Below are 26,247 nucleotides of genomic sequence, written 5' to 3'. Positions count from 1 at the left end.
TCTAGAGGCGGTGCGGCTGTGACGTCCTCACGGCGGCGGCCGTATGGAAGGGCCGCCGCCGTTTAGTGCGTGACGAGCACGCACTAGGGTTAGGGCAGTGCGGAAGCACCGCCCTTTTGTAACACTAGTGCGTGCTCGTCACGCACTAAAGTGCCAGTTTGTAACCGGCCTAAGTTACAGGCAATGGGTCACGATTTGTATTCTGCTGAGTGGGGGGATCTCCCATGCAATAAAACCTGTAGGCCAACCTTTCCCAATGTAATGTCTCTAGATGCCTTATACCTCTCCAGTCTCAGCCAGGATGCCAAATGAAGCACGGTCAAGGCATGTGAACAGTGACATATTAGGTGATGCTTCTATAGATTAATTAGATATAGTAGTTCTGAAAGTAACCACTGTCCCCATGGACATGGCACAATATAAACTCCAGGATTAACTAAACCAAGGCCATCTCAGTCTGTTGTCCAAAGTTGTGTCCAGCTGGAAAAATTATGTGCTTTTATGCAATAGCCTAAATCCATTAGTCCTGATTAAAGTGTAGCCACTGAATCAGTAGGATTTATCTGCATGTTGGCTCACTGTTCAACCAGTAATTGAATGGGTCTATTCTAGTTGGGCCATTTAATCCTCTCCCCCATCCTGAAGGAGCCTCAGGAAGCAACAAGGAGAGGTGGCAAAGACCCCATCTAATCCTATCCCAGCCACTTCCGACACAGACTATCCCAGCCCTCCCCCCGCCTTCCAGAGGGAGGAGAAACAGCTGGGAAGAAGAGAAAGGGAAAAGCCATCCACGTGAGTCCATCTCACCTCCAGCACACACCATCCAGCCCCACTCCTGACTTACAGAGAGTGGAGAGGAGAAACAGCTGGGAGGAAGAGGAAGGGAAAAGCCAGCCATGTGAGTCCATCTCAGCCCAGGCACAGACCATCTCCCTCCGCCACCTTCCAGAGGGAGGAGAGGAGAAAACAGAGGATGGAGAAACGGCCAGAAGACAGATGAGAGACTAAAAGAAGGACATGATGAGGGAGGGAAAAGGAGGGAGGAAAAGGGTAGGGAAATGATCAATTCAACAATAATGGGGGGAGGGAGAATGACAAAGGAAAACAACTACTGGGCAGCAGAAGCGGTGGTGGGTGTCACTAAAGTGAAGAACAGCAGTGACATGATAGCTAATACTTGTTAGCATGGTGCACAGAGAGGTGCAGGTGGTCCTCCTTGTGTAACCCCCACCTAGAAAATCCTATGACGAGACAAGCCAAGTGTCATGCAGTCAGGACAAGAGCACTAACAGAGAGATAGATAGGAACTAAAGGAAAACACACTTTCAAGAGCAGCTAAGGGCAGTCAAAAATGACGAAGCAAGCAGTAAACACTCTCAGAAAGACAAACACCACACATAAAATAGGGACATGGAATATGAGAGGCATGAGCATGAGCCATGGGATGGAAGACATAGTGAAAATGGAAATGCAATGCAGTACTGAGGGTGAGTTAAAATGGATAGGAATGGTCCACTTTGAATCAGATAACCACACAGTGTTCTACTCAGAATGAAAAGACAAGAGAAAATGGGTTGGCTTTCATACTAAGAAAAGATGTTGCAAAAGCAGTCAGAGGACACAATGCAAAATCGGACCGAATCATCTCAGTAAGGCTCCATGGGAAACCGATGAATATTACCATAATTCAAGTATATACACTATCCACTGAAGCACAACAAGAAGAAATTGATAGATTTTTCAAAGTACAAAGTAACTGTTACATGGATTTGTAACTGGTTGACTGGCCGAACCCAAAGGGTGCTCAATAACGGCTCCTTTTCATCCTGGAGAGAAGTGACCAGTGGAGTCCCACAGGGCTCTGTCCTGGGCCCAGTGCTATTCAACATCTTTATCAATGACTTGGATGACAGAATTGGGGGCATACTTATCAAATTTGCAGATGACACCAAATTAGGAGTAGTTAATACGCCAGAGGACAGGATCAAGATTCAAAATGACCTTGATAGATTAGAAAACTGGGCCAAAGCTAACAAAATGAATTTCAACATGGAGAAATGTAAGGTACTGCACTTAGGGCGGAAAAATAAAATGCACAGATATAGGATGGGTGACAGCTGACTGAATGAAACTACGTGTGAAAGGGATCTGGGAATCCAAGTAGACCACAAGTTGAACATGAGTCAACTGTGCGATGTGGCAGCTAACAAGGCAATGTGATTCTAGGCTGCATCAATAGAAGTATAGTGTCTAGATCAAGGGAAGTAATAGTGCCACTCTTTTCTGCTCTGGTCAGGCCCCACCTGTAATATTGTGTCCAATTCTGGGCACCACAATTTAAAAAGGATGTTGAGAAACTGGAGCGTGTCCAAAGGAGGGCGACTAAAATGGTGAAGGGTCTGGAAACCATGTCCTATGAGGAACAACTTAGGGAGCTGGGAATGTTTAGCCTGGAGAAGAGAAGATTAAGAGGTGATATGATAGCCCTGTTTAAATACTTGAAGGGAGGTCACACTGAGGAGGGAGCTAGCTTGTTTTCTGCTGCTCCAGAGAACAGGACCCGGAACAATGGATGCAAGGTACAGAAAAAGAGATTCCACCTCAACATTAGGAGGAACTTCCTGACAGTAAGGGCTGTTCGACAGTGGAACAAATTATCTCGGAGTGTAGTGAAGTCTCCTTCCTTAGAGGCTTTAAACAGAGGCTTGATGGCCATCTGTCGGGGATGCTTTGATTTAGATCTCCTGCATGGCAGGGGGTTGGACTGGATGGCCCTTGTGGTCTCTTCCAACTCTATGATTCTACAGGAAGAAATTGACAACCCACCAACACAGGATGTCAAGCTGATCGTTGGAGACTGGACCACAAAGGTTGGAAGTAAAGAAGAATCAAATACAGTAGTTATACGCATGGACATCACTAGATGGCCAACAAAAAAACAAAATAGATTACATAATTGGAAGTAAAAGATGGTGAAGCTCTATACTGGTGGCTAAGATTAAACCAGGTGCTGATTGTGGCACAGATCATGAACTACTCATTTCAAAAATAAAAGTAAAACTCAAGAAGAGAACAAAATCAGTCATCATATCAAAATATGATTTAAACAAAATTTCTACCAAATTCATTGATAATATAAGGAACACATTTGCAGTACTAATAATAATAGATTGTGAACTGGAAGAGCTTTGGTCTGAAGCCAAGCACATAAAAAAAGAAGAAGAATGCCTAAAGGCACTTCCAACAGACAAAAGGAAAGTGAAGAAACCATGGATTACAGATAAAACACTAAAAGCAATAAAGGAAAGAAGAAAAACAAAACAAAAAGGAGGTAGGAATAAACTAAGAACCACGAATGCAACAGTACAATGTCTAATGTGCAAAGATAAGGAAAATTATTACAACGACAAATGTAGAGAAATAGAAGATAACAACAAAAAAAGAATGTGAGACCTATTCCACATGATTCAAGAAATCAAGGGAAAGTTCAAACCAATGACCAGGACGCTCTATGACAATGAAAATAACATAATTCAAGATCCATAAAAAGACGATGGATGCAATACACAGAAGAGTTATATAAAAGAGATGACAACATGAAGAACAGATAGAACAAAGAGCCTTGTAAAGATGAATCCCAAATTTTAAAAACTGAGTTGGAAGCTGAAATAAAGGAAATGGCAAAAAACAAGACTCCAGGAACAGATGATATTCCAACAGAACTGTTGCAATCCACATTGACAGAGTCAACTCTAGTGCTAACCAACATATGTCAACAGATACAGAAAACAAAACAATGGCCAACAAATTAGAAGCGATCAATATACAGTACATCCCCATCCACAAAAAAGGAGAGACTGCAGCAAATATAGAACGATAGAACTAATCTAATATGCAAACAAAATGATGCTCCAACCATACATGGAGAAAGAAATCCCAGAGGTCCGAGCACGTTCAGAAAAGGAGGAGGCACCAGGGATAACATTGCAAATATACAGTATAATGGCTAATGGAGCATAGCAGGGAGTTCCAAAATAAAATCAGCATTGTTTTATAAACTATAGCAAAGCCTTTGACTTCATAGATCATGAAAGGCTATGGAACGCTCTTAAAGACATGGGAGTGCCAACACATCTGATAGTCCTAATGAGGAATCTGTACTCAGGACAAGAGGCTACTGTGAGGAAAGAACATGGAGAAACAGAATGGTTCCCAACTGGCAAAGAAGCCAGACAAGGCTGCATCCTATCACCTTACCTATTCAACCCATATGCAGAACATGTTATAAGGAAAGCATGCTTGAACATGGAGGAGGGAGGAGTGAAAATAGCAGGAAGAAATAGCAACAATCTGAAATATGCTGATGACACTATAACATAGCAGAGAACTTCACAGACCTGGAACAACTACTAAGGAAGATCAAAGAAGAAAGGCAGGCTTACTGTTGAACATAAAGAAAACAAAAATAAGGACCACAGAGAACTTACATTCAAACTAGACAATAAGGGAACAGAAACAGTAAATTTACAGCGCTATATAAATAAAGGTTAATAATAAAGGTTAATAAACAGTAAAAGAGTTCTCCTATCTGGGATCACACATTGATCGAAATGGGGACTGCAGCCAGGAAATCAGAAGATTAAGAATGGGGAGGGTGGCTATGAAAGAACTAGAAAAGATCCTAAAATGCAAAGACATACAACTCAGCACAAAAGTCAGAATCATACAAGCCACTGTATTCCCTATTATTATGTATGGATGCGAGAGCTGGACAGTCAAGAAAGAAGATCATAGGAAAATCAACTCATTTGCGATGTCATACTGGAGAAGAGTGCTGAGAATTCCATGGACAGCCAAAAGGACAAACAAATGGGCCCTAGAGCAGATCAAGCCAGAAATACAGTATCTCTAGAAGCCAAGATGACAAGACTTAGACTGTCATACTTTGGAGACATCATGAGAAAGTGTGAATTGTTGGAAAACACAATAATGTTAGAAAAGGTGGAGGGAAGTAGAAAGAGAGGTTACCATGACACAAAGGCAGTTAACAACTACAAATCTAGTTGGGAATAACCAAAATAAAGATAGCCATTGTCCAAGAGAAGTAAACATCAAAATGTGAAATATCTATTACTTAACAATTCTTACTTTTGGTAACACAACCAAGGGCCAAACATGGTTTATTTTTGTGTGCCATATCTGGCTACAGGCTGCCAAAGCGGCAATACCTGTACATTGAATTTTAAATAGAAGGTTCTACAGTGGAGTCCAAGTCCACTGCGGAAAGATGAAAGAAAAGCCAGTTGATGCACATTGTGGACAATGAACAGTTTATTACCAATAAGAACACAGATACTGTGATGCACTGATGTACCGCTTTAATATTGTGATAGCTCTGAGACCAGTGACTTGCTGGTTGACAGCTGGCGTCTTTCGGCTTCCACTGGTAATGCCACAAATAAGATTCTGTTGGCAAAAAGGTCTTCATTTACAATGCAGACTACCAGTAAAATTACTTCGAAGTCATCTAGTAAAAGCAAATGGTTCACGTATTTCTTTACCTACTATATACTAAAAAGAAAAATGTCATACATTTAAATAAGCAAATACAAAATACAAAAAAGGCTGACCAAATCTGATGTGCATTGTCAGATGAAATTTAAAAAATCCAGAAATTTAAATTTTAATATTTTTCTTTTTTAAGATTTTAAGACTTTTTCTTTTCTTTTCTTTTTTTTTAAATGAAGCAAATCCAAGGCAGCAGCAAGCTTCAAAGTCTGCTGAGTCTGCTAATAAAAAGGATTTAAGAACAAAAGACAGTGCCAGGTGTCCTCTTTCACCATTTTGCATGATCTTGGTACACCTAGAAATGATCCAATTGTCTTCAGTCTTTTGCAACTTCCGGATGATTCCATGGCCATTATGTTGTGCTGATTCTACTCAACTCCTGCCTGATAGCTGGGGAGGAAAAACAATGAAAAAGATTTGTACTCAAAGCTAGATACTGTCACATCATCATACCTAACATAGTAAGCACTCATCTATATTGGTATTGGCTGAAATTCTGAGTTGAAATCCTCTATCAGGAGATGCAGTTACAATGATGGGCCCTTTTCAGAAGTGCAGCCCCGCCAACGTTAGGATTTCTGAAGCACTGGAAGTAATATAGCTGTCTGTTGCAAAGTGCCTTACTGCTGGGAGAAGGCTGGAGGCATCTTCACACACTTTCCAGCTTTGGCAGTACTTTTGCTGGGGGAAAGGGGAGGTACTGCGCTGCTGAAAAGGTAGGTTTTGGGGGCACCTTTGATCATTGCAATAGTGTAAGAACCATATAAGTTTTGTTAAATCTGGTTTATGACATTGCAAATACTGAACAGGATGGTAACCATTAATGGAGAAGTAACACAAGGATATATTTTGTACATTAGACATTGATAAACAATGGCAAACATAAAAGAGGCAAGTTTAGGACAAGAGGCTGTTTTAGAGTGCATACACTAGAATCTTTATATTACAGCTGGGGAATGTGTGGTTCTCCAAATATTGATGGATTGCAACGCCAATCAAGGTTGGCCAGCACAGCCAATGATGAGAATTCCTGCATGGCAGGGGTTGGACTGGATGGCCCTTGTGGTCTCTTCCAACTCTATGATTCTATGAGGGATTGTGGGAGCAAAAGCCCAACAACTGGAGGATCATGAATTCCTCAGCCTTGCAAGATATGAATTCTGACTGTTGTGACTACTCCTTGGCGTCTCTTGAATGAAGTACATAGTGGGTAGGCAAGTTGTGGCTCTCAACACTTTCAGACTCCTCTGATCGACACTTCCTGGTCCCAACAAGAGTGTGAGTTTCTGCTCTTGGAAGTGCTTTAATTTCCTGCTTTAACTAGAGAAGTGAGCATGATTCCCTCATCACCACTTCCTCTACTTCTCACCATAGGAGTGTGTAGTGCATTCATAAGCAATCATCAAGCAGTATCTGATTAGTGTCTTATATATGTGTAAGTGTGGCTTATGTGCATGTATGTCTAAACCCAACCTATCACCAGCACTCAAGCCCCAAGGGATGCTGCTGCTGCTGCTGCTGACTAGTGGGAAAGGAAAGGGACAGCAACCTCCATATGTCAGTGTGCTGTATGTACTCTTGTTTCTTCACTCCTCCCGCCACTAGGAATCAGCAACAGCAGTATAACTTGCAGCTTGACTGTTGGTAGTGGGTTGTTTTCCCTTAATCTGAACTGCCCCTCCTGTCTCACTTCCCCATCAAGTCAGCAGCCATAGCAGCCCCCCAGAGTTGAAGAGGCCAATGGATTAAAGGACCATAGGCTATCTTTTCCCTAAAAACATCCACATTCAAGTAAAATTCTAGTGTCGGGTAGCACATTTGTTCTCTTCCACCCCAGTAGGTGTTTTGTAGAAACCATCTCCATCTCCCCTCCCCATTGTGTGCTGCACAGTATCTCTGTGACTTTGTATTTGCATTCCTCTTGGCTTTTCACCTTGGTAACTCTTGCAAATCCTGTAGGCCCACCCAATATGAGAAGATTAAACAGTCTGTTTACCCCCCCCCCCCATGCCCTAAGGCGAGGGAGCCCTTTGTTTTCCCTTTGAACAACATCAGGAATTTATCCAAGAAGTCCAAGAGTAATCCTTTCTATCCTATGTTGTCCTGGAAGTGTGCCAGGCAAGAACATGAGCCTAGGCTGTGTGTTTAAGGCACAGCTAAAGCAAATGCAAACAAAGGTGGGGGAACCTGATTTTCATGAGCCATGGGACTTTGATGTTTGGGAATGGTAACTTTTTGTGGGTACTGGGCTACATATTCAAACAGAATTCTCTGTAATTTTACTCAGTGCTTAGGAATAGTTTTTAAAAATTATTTTTGGATTACATGTCCCCAAATCCTCCACTAGGCATGAGTCTTGGGAGTTACAGTCCAAAAATGATTTTTCCCTAGCTCTGCTCTCATCAGTCTGTAATTCTCAGTGGAGTGCTAGGGAGTCATGAAGACTGCATTGATATAAAACTGATACTGTGTAAATATATTCAGCTTCCTCCTTTTTCCTTCTCACATATATCCAGGGTGAAGCAGTAGAATTTCCTATGCACTGATTAAATTTGGTAACCTAATGCACCAACAGGACATGGCATCTCTCTTGTCTTTTAGTAAAGACAAGCACAACAAATGTATTTCCTCCTCCTTCTTACCATCAATTATCTCTTCTTTTACTTTGTGTAATTCTTTTACAACTTCCTCCAATATTTCCTAGGAAGGTAGGGAAAAAAACAATAAAATAAAACAACTTATTGATACAAATGCCCTTTTAAATTAAGGCCCTTGGACTGGTTTAAACTGAACATCATATGGCAGAGCACCCACCACTGTGTACATTTTGCACCAGGGTTTCCTCTTCTGTTACGTCTGAGTTTTTACAATCTTAAAAACCTGTCTACTTGCTGAGAAAAGATGTCTGTTTACTTGTATAGGTTAATTACTAGTTCTGAGAATCAGGTGATTTTCAAGATTTGGGTTTTGAGGGACAAAGGCAATCAAACCATTATGGTTTTGTTGATTTCTAATTGATTTGTTGATTTAAAAAATACTGAACTGTTGGCAGGCATGGTGTAGTGGTTTGAATGTTGGACTATGACTCTGGAGATCAGGGTTTGACTTCCCACTTGGCCATGGAAACCTACTGAACAACCTTGGCCAAGTCACACACTCTCAGCCACAGAAACCCCTTAAATGTAAAGGTTTCCCCTATGACATGATTGTCAAGTTGAGTCTGACTGTAGGGTATGGTGCTCATCTCTGTTATTTAGCCAAGGGAGCCGGCATTGTCAAAAATGACTCTGTGATCATGTAGCCAGCATGGGTTGTCATAAGTCAGAAATTATTTGAAGCCACACAACAACAATATGTTGGCAGACTTCAGGAGCCATAGATTAGATCCATTAATAGTCTGACTCACTATAAGGCAGCTTCTTAATTTCATAGCTGGTATGCAAGGCCAATATACAGTAGTAAAACATAGTAGTGAAGTATCTGCTTCTTTGTCAGGAGAGAATCTTGGATTCAGTCTGTGGCATTTCCAGGTGCAACTGAGGAACGCTCTTACCTGAAACCTCTCTTTGACCTTGGAGAGCATCTGTCAATCAGTACAGATGAGATAGATATAGGGGGCCCCAAGGTCTGGCTCAGTATAAGGCAACTATATCATCCCACATGGTGAGTCCCTATTGCAAACTAATATCATTGTAAGTGGACTTGCATCTGTGTAATTGAGTAGTTCAATTAAGGTCTGTATCATTTAAGAGGGTCTCTTACATTAGTATGTAGGGAAGCCAGTGACCAATGAGCAATGGTACCAACTGTGTACTGGGACACCAGCCAAAGAGTGCCGATGCACATTGCAACACTCTGCCCAGTGTCCTGTTACACATCTCCATAATTCACTATCAGGGTTTCTTAGTGCCTCTGTTACATAGCATATACATATGTATACAAGTGTACATATAGTTATGTAATGTGATGAAGGATTCTGGCTGAACTTTGGAGAATTAAGAGGAAGAACTTAATTTATGTATTAGGATGGGGAACTTCCTACGTTCTGGGGGCCACCCACGCCTCTACTGAACCTTAGGAAGCCACCCAACACTGCTATTGCAAAATATTTAAGTAAATAAATAAATAAATAAATCTTTCAAAGCTCCTCATGACTCCTAGGAGGCATGGTGGATAGTATTGGCCTTTCCTGATGTGATTTAGGCCCAAGCACTTTTCTCTTTTTTCAAATACTGTATTACTTCAAAATTACACCTCCCCCCAGACTAAAACAATGGCCCTCCAAACACCTCTTACAGAATGGGAGGCAATTGTGGGAGCATCCAAGGGGATCTTTGGGGTGGAGAACTTCCAATGCAAAAAACAAAAACATTTTTTGCTCTCCCCAATGCCTTCTATCTAGGGGATGTGGGGGTATTTTTGCCTTGTTTTTAGCTGCCCATTTGCCATTTTAGGACCAGGAAAGGCCTTTTTTTAGAGCAGGAAATGACTGAAGTAACATATAGTTTACTTTCAGTTTTCAAAAAGGTTTTTCCTAAACCTAAAACAACTCCCCCCCAAAGTGTGGCAACAATGCCATCCACACTCCCTAGAGGTCATTCGGGGTGATTGCTTTGACTCTACAAATGAACCCCGACTTCCAGAGTCCCAGTCCTATGCTAAAATCATTACACCACATTGTCTCTCATACATGCTAACTACCTTGCCCATTTATTGGTTTCATAAAACAGGCATCTGCAGTAGAGCAGTTCACCAGTGGAACATGATGCCTCAGAGTGCAGTGGAGTCTCCTTCCTTGAAGGTTTTTAAACAGAGGCTGGATGGCCATCTGTCGGTGGTACTTTGACTGTGTCTTCCTGCATGGCAGAGGGTTGGACTGGATGTCCCTTCCATGATTCAGTGAGTTTGTGAATCAGGAGTATCTTGAGCATACAGCAGCAACACATCTCCTGGAGCAAATCCCACAAACCCACCTTTTTCAGTGTGTCAGGTCTTCCTCTTAAGATTTTCCATGTCAATGGAGAGCAGAGGGAATAGCAGATGCACATCCATCTGTTTTCCCTTAGCTGGACACACTAAAAGAAGCATCATCAGGACCCTCTCAAGGGTCATCATGACGTATCTAAGAATAACACTATTTCTGTGTGTTCAGCTAAAGGAAAACTTTCCTCCTGATCTCCCCCCCACCCCCATGAAACAGAAATGGCAATATTGGGTGGGGAGGAGCTGCCACATTGGTGAATTTGGAGGGGTTTGATTACTGCATGGATGGAACAGAATTCCTATCTCTGCAATAACCAAAGTAGTAGTTTACAACAGCATAAGGTGGACTTATGCCATCATAACTCATTTAAAATAGGATGCCAATCTTCTATCTCATTTTTCTTTTTTTGCCAGACATTACATTGTAAACTGACACTATCCACAACACAGTGAACCACTGCTTCTTTGGGTACACCATCATTCAGTGGCAGAGACTGCAGAAGGCCCCAGGTTTGGCTTTCATAGCCTTCAGTTAAATGCAAACAAGTAATGAGGAAGACATCCACCACGATTCTGCAGAAGTGCTGCCAAACACAGTATACAACACAGGGAACTAAATCTAACCTGGAATGAGGTAGCTTCCTATTCAGAATAAGCCATTCTTTTTCTTGGGTACCAAAACAATGAATAAAGTTCTCTCACATCTGTACTGATGGATGGCTATCATGCCAACTCACTTGTTTCATGCGATCAAAATCTAAGGTGTCCATTGCCACATCATTGCTGCTGCTTGCCGGCTTCATTCTTGAGAAAGAGAGACGGAAAAAGAAATAAAAAGAGTCATTCTCTACTGTATTGCAAAACTACTGGTTATGTTTATTAAGTCACTTTGTGTGCAATTTGTTGGAACAGGAAAGCAAGCCGAAGCCCAACACACAGCCCACGAACTCTTTATTGCATTTGACACTGTATTGCCTCCCTCTTGCATCAATGAGCGACAGGGTAGACTTACTGAGCAAGCAGCATTAAGCCCTATCCACCATGCGTCATCAAAAGCTTGGAAACACACTGGGAAATGGGGAGGAGCAAGTCAAAACACATCAGCATCTGTGAGGATTTTTTTAATCTGTAACGCTAATCCAGATAGTTGCCATGACTACTTTATTGCTGAGTTATTCACTACTGTTAATAATTAACTCTGCCCCGTTATATAGAATTCTGGGATAGTCTGTCTACTAAGAGTATTGTCAAATTATCTTCTCCCATGCCTACCTGTCCTTGTTTTCCCATAACACCACTGGTGGTTTTGGACATATATATGTCCCAACAGAAGACAACCAACATCTAATCCCAAATGCCTACTTCTTTTACCCAAGCATTTGGTCACTGTTCATTCTAATATCATTCTAATGTCAAATCCAGATCCAGGGGGACCTCATGTGGTTTGTACTGGGCAGTGCAGAAGTTAATAGTCTTCAGTTCGTCGTGAGGACCAAACCTTCTGGTCTGGGTTTCCTTTTGTATGGTCTGCACTGTGAACACAGACTGTGAGCTAAAGAGATCACATGACTGCTGCACTACACAATTCGCCAGGGAAACACCTATTACCCTAAAGAGTATTAGCAGATCCTGATTATAGCAATCAGCTTGTAATGCTAAGACATAGCCGTGTTAGTCTGGAAAATCAGTATGCAAAGGCATCTTGCAGCATCTTTGAGACTAGGGGCTCCAACAGACAGGCCAAAATAAAGCTACTTTGGGTCACTTTGAAAGTATGCTGTTTAAATGACTGAAGCATCTTAAGAGGCCAGGATCTGCGCTGAAGCTGCACTCCCGTCCTGAGGACTGGACCATGGCTTTGGCATGGCTTCTGGCCTCTTAGGATGCATGCAGCATTTAAACAGCATACCTCCAAAGTGACCCAAAGCAGCTGTATTTTGGCCTGACTGTTTGGGCCCTAAGTGAAAGACAGAAATTGGTAGTATGAGCCTACTTGGTGGAGTAGAAAGCCCAGGGAAAGCCATATAGATTGAAGTGTTCTGCAACCGTTTTTAAAATATATCTGTATTCCTTATGTCTGATTTATGTCAATTATGACTGGTACAGGGACTGGCCTGTTTGCCCAATACAGATGCTGAAGGGCATTGCTGACATAGTATGGCATAAATCACGTTAGAAGATAAGCAAGTGAAAATGCCTCTAATACTGTAGGTGATGTCATTAGGTCCTTGCCTTGTCCTCTGAACTTGTCACTGCCTCTCCACATCAAAACTCCACACAGTTTTGCATTTCTATAGTTATTTTCTCACACAGACTTCTATATAGGTTTCCAGTTCACCAAATGCATTGGAGGAACTGAGCTCAAGTCTATGAAAGCTCATGCTACCAACTTCTATCTTTCAGTTAGTTTCAAAGGTGCTGCAAGACCCCTTTGCAGCCTCTAATTTGTGTTTGTGGTATAGCATTTTGAGAAAGGCTTCCATGAGAGAGAGCAATACACAAACAGCAATTTAATTTTCACTGTGTTTCAAAACCCAAGAGATCCTCTCATATATTTTGGGCCATTGTAAATACAGAAAGTTCCACATGTTATGGTACTTAAGGTTCCTGCCTTCTTCAGAGTTTACCAAAGTAAACCTTTAGGCTTGTTTAGTAAAATAAAGGCAATGTGATGGGGAAATGTAGCCATAAATTAAAATAACACAAATGTGGAAGCAATTTATGGAACAGTTTGGGGGCCTATTACACCACATATTTTTCTAACCTACCCTTATGCATCATAGTAGACTTTTGCATTCTGGCAGATCTGGACTTGCAGTACACACAGACATCATTGAAATCTAAGGGGTATTCCTATGTGCGGTTCTTTTTGGGTGGAGGGAAAGATGTTCTTTGAGGGCCTGACTATATATTACATTCAGCATACATTAACCATGCAATAATGATGCAAATTTAGGTGTATGCAACTGGTATGGATGGAAACTGTCCTGCCTCCTTCTCCCCATGGCAGCCCTTCCAGCCTCTTGAAAATACTGCACAGGGGACTAGAGGATGAGAAACTCTATTGAATAAGATGAGTTGTGGCACAGCCTCCAAATAAAGAAGAAGCACATTCCATCTGCACAAGGCAGATCCAACCCAGTGTCTGCTGTTATTTGGTTGCTCAGTTTTAACTTTAAAAAAAACTTTCACTAGATCTAATTGAGAATGGGAGAATGGCACAGGGGTTGAACCCACCTCTCTTGAACCCATCATTGTGATAATGATTGTTTCCCTTCCCTAAAACGTCTATTTAGAGTCAGCCCCCAGTATCCATGGATTTGCCATCTGCATATTTGAATATATGTGGACAGAATGCCCGTGTTGTCCCCAGTGGAGCCACACCTGCATTAGAGACAGCCCCCATTGTCCCCAGTGGTGTCACGGCCATGTGCACAAGCCACCACTGGCAACAACGGGGGCTGTCCCTAATTTCGGCATAGCCATGAACACGTGCTGCCATTGAAGTCCTGTTGTCCCTAATAATGGTACGGCCATGTGCATGCACTGCCATTGGGGATAACGGAACTTGAGCATCTGCAGATTTTGGTATCTGTGGTGGTGGTGTCTGGAATGGATCCCCCATGGATACCAAGGGCTAACTGTATTTCAATTGCACCCCTGTGCTGCAATTAAAAGGATTCTGAGGTGCTGCAGAGTGGGGCACTAGGAAATGATGTCTGCAATAGTTTTCCAGTCATGGGGTGCATCAAGAACAAACAGATGGAGAGTGCCTCATTGTCTCAAGGCACCCCATGACTGGGAGAACAAGTCATTTCAGACTTATGATGACCCTAAGGTGACTCTATCACAGGGTTTTCTTGGCAGAATTTGTTTGGGGGCTGGGGGGGGGGGAGTTTGCTTTTCCCTTCCTCTGAGACTGAATGTGACTTGCCCAAGTCATCCTGTGGGTTTCCATAGCTGAGCAGGGATTCAAACCCTGGTCTCCATAGTCGGAGTCCAACGCTCAAACCACTACATCCACTCGCTCTCAGAATAATGTATACATAATTTTCCAGCACCCTGATCTCCAACAACTGAGAAACCTTTTGAAGTGCTGCTAGGGTGAAATAGTAGGTTTTCATGATTGCGTTCATTTGTTAATGATTGTCAACGTGAATCACCACCAGTTAGGGGATCGTAAGTCCATTACTGAACAGAATGCCAGCCTTTTTTTTTAAAGAGCGCAATGCAATGCCAAATTATGGATCAAATATAATGTGTAGTTCAACTCTCAGATGTCCTGGACTGTTTTTCAGAGCCACATGCAGTTTTATATGCTTTTATAAAACAGAACAAACCTGTACCATGTTTTCTTGAGTGTTATCCCAATACAGACTCCACTGAGACCAGCATTTGTCAAACAGCAAGGGAGTGAAAATGGTAGCAAGTTGCCACTAGATGTACAGATAGTGGTTAGCTGATGAAGGAAGAATGACATAATTTTGCAAGGGATAAGCCAAGAGACAACAGAGGAGTCAGAGCAGTTTTTTTTCGGTACCTAGAGGATGGTTGGAATTGAATGGGACTCTTAGGTTCAGGACTTCTCCCCACTGATGGGTTTCTATGACAATGGAATGAGAGAGCACATGACATCAGCACAAATGGAAGCATCATGCACAGTGTTCAAAACATGCAGATGACCTACAAAGGATGCTCTGCAGCTCACCTTGACAGTAAGGAAGCGACAGGTTTTTCCACAGAATTGCTTCGCTCCCAAAGCTTCTTCCCAGCATCTGTTTTAAAAGCAAAGTTTTTTAAAAATCATAAACAAATAAAGACAATTCCATGATGATGATGATGATGATGATAATAATAATAATTATTATTATTTATGTTTCCCCGCCTCTCCGGTGGATCGAAGCGGGGTTACAGACTAAAAAAGCACAAAGTGTTTACAAAAAATTCAATTAAAAGCAGCTAAAAACAATAAAATATACAACATCATACAGTAACAATAGCATCAACAAACAAGGCAGGGATCATACACAGACAGGGCAAGTCAATCATATCAGGGGGGTATTCATATCAGGTGGGGTATGCTCGGCTAAAAAGCTCGGTTTTAATCGCTTTTCTAAATGTTTCTAACGAGGTTGCTGAGCGGATCTCCTCAGGGAGACTGTTCCAAAGTCTCGGAGCTGATGTTGAAAATGCTCTTTCCGAAGTAGCAACATACTTAGAGATTGCTATCTCCAATAGGTTCTTACCTGATGTTCTAAGAGTGCAGGGCGGATTATATAGGGAGATGCGGTCCCGTAAGTAACTCGGTTCCAAGCCATGTAGGGCTTTATAAGTAACAACCAACACCTTGTACTGTGCCCAGAAGCAGAAAGGGAGGCAGTGAAGATCTTTTAAGATAGGTGTAATATGGTCAAACCTTGATGAACCAGTGACCAGTCTGGCTGCCATATTTTGCACTAACTGAAGCTTCCGAACTCGGTACAAGGGTAGCCCCATGTAAAGCACATTGCAGAAATCTAGATGAGAAGTTACCAGAGTGTGTACCACCGTTTCAAGGTCCCTTCGGTCTAGGTAGGGTTGCAGTTGGCGTATCAACCAAATTTGATAGCAAGCACTTCTGGCCGTCGCATCTACCTGAGATGTCAATTGTAGGGACAAGTCCAGAAGTACTCCTAAACTGCGAACTTCGTCCTTCAGGGGAAGTGTGATCCCGTCCTGGACAGGTGGATAAGTTTCCTTCCTTAGGCCCAAGGAACCTATCACAAGTACTTCCGTTTTCTCTGGATTCAGTCTGAGTTTGTTTTCCCTCACCCAGCCCATTACTGACTCCAGGCAGGCATTCAGAGGAGAGATGCCATCCTTAGTCACTGCATCAGTCGAAGGAGAATAAGAAACTGGGTTCTATTGCTGGTTTGTAATATTAATTACTTATACACACACACACACACACACACACACACACACTGGATATTCCTGCATCTTGTACTTAGCAAACTTCTCATAAAATGAACAGATGTTCTTGACAAAATAAATCAAAACAGACAGATATAGGCTAACAGTAATGACAATTAGGAAAATATTACTAACATTTCATGTATAACAAAAGTAAATTCTTTCTCAGCTACAATGAGAAAATTAATTATGCTTGTTTGGACTATACAAGACAAAAAATTGCAACTTTTTGCTTTTAGAAATATCAGCAGATATTAAATATCAACAGAAATAAAAAAAGTATATATTTTGACCAAGTCCACTTGTTTATCCCAACCAGACTAGACCCACTCAATCAATGGAAATTTGGCAAGACCCCCACCTGCCACCTCTATGCATCTCAGAGGTCTGGCTTCTGGTTTTCTTTTTGTGTGAACCCAGGTACAAATGGGCGCCAGGTATCCACTAGGGTTTGGTTTCAGAACTCCCTGTGGTTACCAAAATTTGTGGATGCTCGAGTCCCATTACATACAGTGGCATAATAAAAGGGTGTTCCTTATATAAAAAAAGGTTTGCTTTTTGGAATTTTGGTAGGAATATTTTTAATCCAGGGATAGTTGAATCCGTGGACACAAAATGTGTGGATATGGAGGGTCAACTGTACTGCTTGTTCCACATACTGCTAGAGTGGTGTGGGAAACAGATATGGGATCAATGACCCCCCAGGTTGACACTATTGATCAGAATTTGTGAGCTGGCCTTATTCTTGCTGTTTAACAGGTAAATAAATCTTAAACCAAATTTGTTTGGAAAATGTTTAAAAATTCTCCAAAAAATCTTACTGTGACTGCTTCCATATCTTTCAAGATATTATGATTAGGAGATAAGTCAGCCCTTAACTATTGGGAATGAGGCATGCTGCCAAATAGCATTCTTCAAGCAAAACATCATGTGTGGAGCTGTACCTTATCCTTTCCTTGTCATAAAACATGCAAGGATCACAGCACCAGAAGTCACAATCCCATACAGTTTTTCACACCTCTGTTGCCTTAAAATTAATGAAGGCCTAAGCATACTTTTAACTCACAAATTTAACATGTTCGCCAACAAGAAAATGAGTTTTTCCTCATTGATGTAAGGTGCATTAAGTTAGCGGAATAACTGTTGGGACATAATTAACCTGGAGAGATCCTCCAGAAACCTCTGGCTTCTTTTCACCAATGAATCCATGCAGAGTTCTTATTCAGGCTTTAAAGGAGCTATTTGAGGTGCCTAACTCTATCGCCAAAATAGGTTCAGTGACTTGCACAGCTTCTTTTAAATTTCAGACCCAAACTCCAGAGTGGATGCACAATTTGGCTTTGGTGTTTCATATCCTATCCAAGTACTGGTTCACAGTAAGAATGAGCTGAGATTCCACCACTGTAGTGATTGTTCTGGGAGGAAAGACATCAGATTAACAGAGCTGAGTACCTGAAGAATTCTGTTGCTGAACAGGGCCTCGTGAAACGGGTGACGGGGAAGTGCTAGCATCTTCCTAAAAAAAAAAAAAGTAAAACAAAATTACAGCTTAACATTTTGGAAGAACAGTATGTAACAGAAAGGTGTTACAAGAAGGGATCTTGTAACACCTTTCAGACTAAATGGGTGAAAGAAATTGTAGCATAAGCTTTCATAGACTTTGGAAAGAACTCTCACTTCTCGGTGACAATGGCGGGGTACAGACCGCCAAAAAAGGCGCCTCCTCGGCGCCTCTCTTTGCTGCGCAGGAGCGCCGCAGCATACAAATTGTGCAGCGCTGCTGCCCAGCAAAGAAGGAGCTCCCAAAGGCGGCTCCTGTTTGCGGCGCTGCAAAGCGCCAAAGATGGCGCGGTTACATCGCAGCTGCACAGTGCTATTTAGAGGCAGCGCAGCTGCAATGTAATCGTTGCGTGCGCCATATGCATGGCGCTGCACAACTGCAGCGCGTGCATGACGTGCTAGGGTTGCGGGGCGTGTGCACGCGCCACCCAGAGGCAACCCTAGCACGTCGTGGATGCACCACAAAGGGCCCATCTGGACAGGGCCTATGACAAGTTTCATATGAACCTCATACCAACAGAGATCAGCAGCTAAACCCTAAGCAGGAGTTCCTTCATCTCTACAGGGGCTTGTTCATTGCCTTTTCTACCCTCAGGAACTCATGTTGCAGGAAAAAATTACTGTGGCTACACATACACACATACATATGTGTGTATGTTGGGAGGCTGTATATGAATGCATGTTTCGCTTTCTGTCACTAATTTATATAAACATTTGAGGGTCTAATAATTTACAAGAAGCAAATTATATATGCATTTTGTATAAGTACAGAATACTCCAGCACAAATGTTGGTTTCACCATTTACTGGATCAGTGGATCATAATGCTTATCAATTTTAACATTTTTGGAAACATTTTTAATATTAGCTATTTTATACAGGAATACTGGAAGATGTTTCAGAACATCAGCCCATTTCCTGGATTCCAGACACGGTTGTTCCTCAGAAGGATGCTAGGGACTGAATGTGGGACCTTATCCATACACAGCGTGTACTCAATATCTCTAAGCTGTAAGGATCATTTATTTTTTTCTAAAAAATCAGGGAAACTTTCCATGTTCAAAATCTGTTTAATTGCCATTTTAAGGGGGTGGGATATTGGGATATGGAATTGTATTGTTTTAACTGTAAGCCGCCCCGGTTGTGTTTCACAGAGAGGCGGAATGATAACAATAATAATAATGAATCCTGTACTATAGCTCCAAATAACCAAGTGTCCCACTCCATTCTGTGTCTACACATCTGCCTTTAGCTACCTTTGACACCTATTTCTCCTATTTTCCTGCCATACCATTTCCTCTGCTATTGAAACATCTCATTAGTTATCCATCAAACCCAACTTGCTCTTTTAATAGACAGACAAATCCTAGCATGAAAAGGTAAAAACAAATGGTCAGACTGTGGAGTTGAAGGTTCTGTTTCTCCACCCCTCTACTCCCATTCCCCAAAACTGATTTTCTGCAAGAAAGAGAATCAACAGACTTAAGTACATAAAGAGTATTGTAAGTAAGTAAACAGAAGCTGCCAGCCTCATCAGATAAGATGGGAAATTGCCTTATACCAGGTTTCACTATTTATTTATCTAGCCCTGTACTGGATTTCCAGGGTATGAAACAGAGTTTTTATGTGATCGCCTACTCCCTGATCTATTTAACTGAAAATGCCACAGATTGAACCTTTGACATTCGGATCATGTGCTAGACGACCATAGTTGTATTCTGAGATACCTTATGGGAATAAATATTTCTTTAAAATCACAACTCAGACCAGTAAACCTGAAATAACACAGCATACCCTTGCAATGAAAGGGAATACAGACTGTAGTCAATAAAGTTTCACCCTTTCTTGCAGTTCTACCATGCTGACTCTAAAACTGCATTTGACAGCACAGGAATCATAACCCAGGTAAGGGGTTCTGAATGATAATTTGCTGAAGTATTGAACATATTTTTCACCAATGCAAAGATATTTTTCGTCTAAATCTGGAAAATACAGCAGGCCAACCACAGAGTACTATCAACTTCTTGTCTTTTGGGAATGAAATGAAGAGTGAAGATGCTTTCTGAGATAATTTATCTGTTTTAGTTTTGGTTCTTTTAAAAATTTAAAATTGTTACTTTTTATTGAATAAGTGCAAAAACAGGTCAGTCAAAGAGAAATTATTTGTTTAACTGAAAATGTGAGTGTGGTAACAAGCTTGTTTGAACTAATGAGCTAAACTGTGCTCATTTTCCTTCTCTCCTAGAAGACAAGTTGTTTGGCATGGGACAAAACCTCTCCTTGTTATCAAGCTTTGATTCTATACCAAATACAGGTTGAGTCTGCCTTATCTGAAATGATTGAGACCAGACATGTTTTGGATTTCTGAATTTTTTTAGGGGGGGGGGGATTTTGGAATATTTACATATACCTGATTAGATATATTGGGAGATGGAACTCAAGTCTAAACACAAAATTCATTTACGTTTCATATATACACAGCCTGAACGTAATTTTATACACAATATTTTTTTAAAAAATTTGTGCATGAAATAAAGGTTGTGTATATCGAACCTATAGAAAACAAAGGTGTCACTATGATAGCTATGCATGAATTTGGGGGGGGGGGGAGAGATTTTGAATTTTGGAACTCCAGATAAGAGAGAACTCCAGATAAGAGAGACTGTAGCAGTTTTGGGGGTCCATTTTTGTTGCTGCTGAGGAACAAGAACAAAGGATTAATCTTATTTCTCCAAAACCCATAGTTCTCGTTAGGCCTTTTGCCCATACTGGTTGGCAGAAGATTCTGGAAAATGTAGTGCAAAAATGTAGCTTTCCCACACTCTAAAAGATGCAGTCAACATGAAACCATATCTGTTTAATCAGCATGTCTGATCTGGGACTAAATATAAGCCACTTGGAGCAAAGCTCTTAAAAAGGAAATAAATAGCTTATGCAAAGTACTAACCTGTGACAGCAAATTTCATGACTATTATCACATCCTTCCAAGCATTTGAGGCCTGGAAATACTCTCCCAAAGCACATGAGTCCTGAAACCTGGAAATGGCCCCTCTTAAAATATGTGACAGATCTGAGAAGCTAATATAAAGACTCATCTAGTTTAAGAACACCAACCTTTTAGGTCTGTTGGTAACATGGGTCTTTTTTTGTCAGAAAGCACCCTTGCTCCCAACATTTTTCTCTGGTTAAACAGGAAGCCTTGATTTCTCGCTTCTTCAGAATTCTGCTTTTTATCAGGTAAAACCATTTTATTCTATACTAATCTCCAAATCAAGAACAAACCGACATTTTCCTGTCATTCTGACACACATTGCAATGAGCTTTGTGATATAACAGCTGGTTTGGGAGACACTTATTACAAACTTCACAGCATTAGAGTGTGTTCAACTTACATTTTGGCTTTCCTCTTCTTTTTTGTCAGCTGGCTTGTCTGACTGTGATGCTGCTTTCCTCCTTAGAAAGAGAGACACACACTATAAACTAGTCCCTTGGAAAGTAGGTTGCCATATTTTTCAAACATCAATATAGGACTGTCCTCTCTGTGCCAGGAGAGTTCAAGATTTGCTAATATATGCCCATATAAGCCCTGCCTGAAGTCTTGTGAAAGCAGGTTCTCTTGCAAGAATTCCCACCTCTAGAATGGAAATTTACCTTTTGAATAGATTGTATGGTCCTTTGTACATAAAACATAAAAAGAAACTTCTTGTTTTTCAAAACCAGAAGTGGATTTCCATCCATTTACAGTTTCTTTTTTTCCCTTTTTTGTATTTTTCTTTTCTTTTAGCCCTTTTTGCTGTCTATCCAGCCCCTCCAAGGGTCTCAGGGAGAGAAAATTGGATTATCCTACAGTCTGGACAGATCCTTGCTTTGAAAGGACAGCCACTCTCTGTATTAGACATCAGCATTTGGTTTCCCTTGGATTGGCTCAGACCTGCAATGGGCCAACTCCATCCCTCCCTTCTCTCTCAGGACCTTTATATTTTTGGGAATGACAGGAAGAGGCTATGCTTCTAACAGATAATGCAAAACACATCATTCTTCAGCTACTGCAAGCAGGAATCAGGACCACCAACCTTTTTGCCAATAGTTTATTCATTTCTTCCATTAGCCCTCCGCCTCCACTACTTGTTCGATTGGCATCACTCTTTGAAGCTCCACAGGGACTAGAACCTCCTGATCCATCTTCTGGCTTTTAAGACAGAAATTAGCATTTTACAACTCATGGGAACTAAAGGCAATTGACAGTTAAGAAGACAATGGATAAAAAAACAATATGAGGCTGTTTGTGGGTTTTTGAGTGGTATTGCTTTACTGTTTGAAGTTTCCACTGCGACAGTTCCTGATGCTGCCTTGATAACATTTGATTATTTTTAAGGTACGTTTGTTAGCTGCATAGTGTATGTGCGTATGTTTTGGGTAGCAACGTGCATTTTTCCGGAATATTTTAAATCAGAAAATTTTCCCATGCCTCATTCACCTGGGTCTCATCCAGTTCTCCTTGGGGATGCCACACTGAATCCATCATGGTCATAGTTCCCACTATCTTTATCCTGATCGAACTGCTTGTTGCAATTCACACTGCAAGGGACTTGGCTGCAGTGGCAAAGAGAGGCGAGGAAGAGAAGGAAGAGGTGGAAAATGGTGCTGGCAGCAGTAAGGGGGTGAGGAAGAGGAGGAAGATGAAGATGAAGGAAGAGGTGGGAAATGGCGGTGGAGGCTGTGAGAGGGGTGAGGAAGAGGAGGAAGATGAAGAAGGAGGAAGAGGGAGGATACTAGAGGAAGCGGCATGGGGGAGAGGAAGAGGAGGGTGTGGGAGGAGGGAGGGAGGAGGATGCGGCGGCGCAAATCTGAATCAGTAGTTCTCACTATCAAAGATCCGGATCCTTGCGAGCCGCAAAAAACAAACAAACAAAAAAAAACCTCACTAATTGACCTGGTGTCAAATGCACTGGGTCAAATAGTTTTTTGGGTTGCCCCCCCCTCCCCCGCTCCCGCAAACTGTACCGTGTGCAGTTGGGGAAAAGCGCCTATGAAAAAAGGTTTAACTGTCTCAGTAAATACTGGAACTGAAATGTTTTATTATTGGAGGAGAAATGAAGCACACTTAATGTGGTTTAAATATTATATTCAAATAAATTTAAAGCTTTGTGTTAGTAATAAATTGTATGAATTTTTAAAAAAGAAATGGAAACTTTTTCATGGAAAAATAATCACTGAATGTAGTGGGGAGGTGAAATAATGCAATATATGTCTTTCAGAGACTGACAACGGAATGCAATAAAATGAACATTTAAATTGTAAGTAATCTATATGAACATCCACCTTGAGTGAGTTAAACTCAAACTACTTCCATGTTGCAACTACTATTTATAGCGTAAATAGCACGGAAGCAGATAGTCTTACTCTCCAGAGCTCCTGTATTTTAAAGAATGGGTTTTCTGTTTAACATGGGATCCGCTAAAGGACACAGAAATAAAAAACTTCGAAAGGTTTTTTCTTGCACACACATTATATGTCTTGAATATCACCACTTCTCCAGTCGAGAGCTATAGCTACATAGTGGACGGGAATCCCATTCAATTCAATTTAATGGAGGGGAAAATACTGTGTACACACTGTTTCCCAGTAAATTATTATTATTATTGTTATTATTATTATTATTATTATAGTTTATTTATACCTCCCGCCTCTCGCACGGATCAAGGCGGGATTACAACCTTAAAAGACACTTAGTACAATTTACAATCAATACAACAATAAAATAGAAACACTGAATTTACCAAGAATGCCTATTAGTTCTCTAAAAATTGCAATTTGTCCATTAGCCAACAATCAGAGTCAAGGAAGAGCAGTCATCACAACCTTTTTATATGGAATTCAATGGATAAGCCCGACAGAAGAGATCCGTTTTGAGTGCCTTCTTAAAGGCCTCTAAGGCAGTAATGAAGCAGATCTTTTCCGTTAGGTCATTCCATAATCTTGGGGCTGTGGCAGTGAATGCCTTATGTGAAGTTGTCATTAACCTGGTATTATAATATTCTAGTAAGAACTTCCCAGACGTTCTGAGAGTGTGGGGCAGATTATGCAGGGAGAAGCGCTCCCGCAAGTAGCTTGAGCCCGAGCCATGTAGAGCTTTAAAGGTAATAACCAACAGCTTGTATTGCACCCGGAAGCTAATTGGCAGCCAGTGAAGAGATTTCAGTATTGGTGTTATATGGTCAAACCTAGATGTTCCGGTGACCAATCTGGCTGCTGGATTTTGAACCAATTGAAGCTTCCGAATTTGGTACAAGTGTAGCCCCAAGTAGAGTGCATTGCAGAAGTCTATCCGAGAGATTACCAGTACAAGTACTACTGCTTCAAGGTCCTTTCGGTCCAGGTAGGGACACAGTTGGCATATCAACCGAAGCTGATACCAAGCACTCTTGGCTGTCACATCTATTTGGGATGTCAATTGTAAGGACGGATCCAGAACTCCCAAACTGCGAACCTCGTCCTTCAGGGGAAGTGTGACCCCATCCAGGACTGGGTGACAAAACTCCATCCCTGGACTTGGGGTACCTATCGCGAGTACCTCCATTTTCTCTGGATTCAGTCTGAGTTTGTTTTCCCTCATCCAGCCCATTACCAATCCAAGACAGGCATCCAGAGGAGAGATGCCATCCCTAGTCACTGTAATCGTCGGGGACATGGAGAAATAAATTTGGGTGTCATTAGCATACTGATGACACTGTGCCCCATGTCTCCGGATGATCTCTCCCAGCGGCTTCATGTAAATATTGAAAAGCATGGGGGACAGAATGGCCCCCAAATTAAACACTTGTTCCTTAGAGAATTACCATCCAAATGATAAGCGTGGTCTGATAGACTAATGTGCTGAGTTCTACACACAAGGGTAAATGCACATGTGCAACTGGTTTGAGAGCTGGAGAGAAGCACTTCAGTACAATAATGGTCAACAGGGAAAAGATAAGCAGTCTAGTGAAAACCCATTGCTCATTTACTCAAAATCACAAACTCCCAGGCTGCTTTGTATGTTTTAAATGGCTATATCCTATTCTAACAGAACTACATGTAACCACAACACATATACAGTCTTCAGATTATCCTACTGAGCCTGGTTTTGAAAGGACTGATTTAAACTGTTCAGGAATATTTTTTATCCATTTGGTTTATTAAGAGACTCACTGAAATCAATAGGAATTGAGTTATAAGTCCTACTGATCTCAATGGGCGTAATCTAAGTACAATTAAATTCAGATTCCATCTCAACATTTGGACCAGAAGAGGTGTTCAACAGTGGAATACGCTGCCTCAGAGTGGTGGAGTCTCTCCTTCTTTGAAGGTTTTTGAGGAGAAGCTGGATGGCTATCTGTCAGGAGTGCTTTGATTATGTATTCCTACTTGGCACGTGTTTGGACTGAATGGCCATTGTGGTCTTTTCCAATTCTATGATCCTATGAAAAGGCTCTGGCTGAGAGAGTCCCCTGTTCACATTAAGGAATTCATGGCAGAGCTGAAATCTGAAAAACTAGGCTTTCCAGTCCCAGCTTAAGCTGTCTGTGGCCCAACAAGCATCCTTACCCGTTGTACTCTCCTTAGTTTGGCACCAGCCAGAGCTGCCGCTAATCCCGACACTGACCCGTCATCAATGTTTGTCCCCCCACCACCTGCTGGCAGTGGCGGAGGTGGCGGCGGTGCAGTTCCTGTAGGCGGAGGAGGCGGTGGTGGTGGAGGAGGCGGTCCACCAGACGAAGTAGGTAGTCCAGCAACTGCAGAGGGATGACCTGGTGGAAGGACAGGACCTAAAACATAAAGAATAATCACTCAGGAATCACAACAGCTTTCCACATGCCTTCTCCCTCCTCAGTTTCTGTCTGTGAAAGTGACCACCGGACAAAACAAATGCCAGGAAAGGAATCATTTTTAGGGCTATTATGGTCAGAGCTTAGACAAGTCACCTTTTCATACTACAATTCCCTAAATTCCCCAGCCAGAATGGCCAACAACCACATTGGTAAGAAGATTTCAGCATGTATTGTAACATAAATAACTTTATTATGGCCATAGACCAGCTTCCACAGTTTGAAAAGAAAACAACCATGGTCCAAAACACACGGAAGAAATAATCCAGTTTGAGTCCTCTTTGGCGGTTTACAGACCGCCAAATAGTACGTCATCAATA

At 41.6% G+C, this 26,247-nt stretch overlaps 2 protein-coding genes across 6 annotated transcripts in view; one reads left to right on the top strand and one right to left on the bottom strand.

Moving 5' to 3' along the window:
• Positions 1–26,247, top strand: part of DEGS2 (delta 4-desaturase, sphingolipid 2) — a 70,630-nt gene that overhangs the window by 35,896 nt on the left and 8,487 nt on the right. The window contains exons 3-5 of the transcript XR_006101957.1: positions 18,944–19,073; positions 19,914–19,967; positions 23,321–23,359. The gene's annotated coding sequence lies outside the window, so the exon portion shown is untranslated. The remainder of the gene's footprint in view (positions 1–18,943; positions 19,074–19,913; positions 19,968–23,320; positions 23,360–26,247) is intronic.
• EVL (Enah/Vasp-like) overlaps positions 5,310–26,247 on the bottom strand; it is a 183,783-nt gene continuing 162,845 nt past the window's right edge. For 4 of the 5 annotated variants that reach the window (XM_042449583.1, XM_042449608.1, XM_042449591.1 and 1 more), the window contains 9 exons: positions 25,647–25,867; positions 22,136–22,251; positions 21,455–21,515; positions 17,956–18,019; positions 15,260–15,326; positions 15,092–15,154; positions 11,289–11,355; positions 8,211–8,268; positions 5,310–5,958 (listed from right to left, as the gene is read on the bottom strand). In XM_042449583.1, coding sequence (XP_042305517.1) covers positions 5,921–5,958; positions 8,211–8,268; positions 11,289–11,355; positions 15,092–15,154; positions 15,260–15,326; positions 17,956–18,019; positions 21,455–21,515; positions 22,136–22,251; positions 25,647–25,867 — 755 coding nt within the window. In that variant the 3' untranslated portion in view covers positions 5,310–5,920. The remainder of the gene's footprint in view (positions 5,959–8,210; positions 8,269–11,288; positions 11,356–15,091; positions 15,155–15,259; positions 15,327–17,955; positions 18,020–21,454; positions 21,516–22,135; positions 22,252–25,646; positions 25,868–26,247) is intronic. The other variant, XM_042449615.1, reaches the window with a different exon arrangement.

The sequence above is a fragment of the Sceloporus undulatus genome, chromosome 1, assembly GCF_019175285.1.
Source record: "Sceloporus undulatus isolate JIND9_A2432 ecotype Alabama chromosome 1, SceUnd_v1.1, whole genome shotgun sequence".
In the NCBI taxonomy this organism is placed as follows: Eukaryota; Metazoa; Chordata; class Lepidosauria; order Squamata; family Phrynosomatidae; genus Sceloporus; species Sceloporus undulatus.
This window is presented reverse-complemented; position numbering and strand designations above follow the sequence as displayed.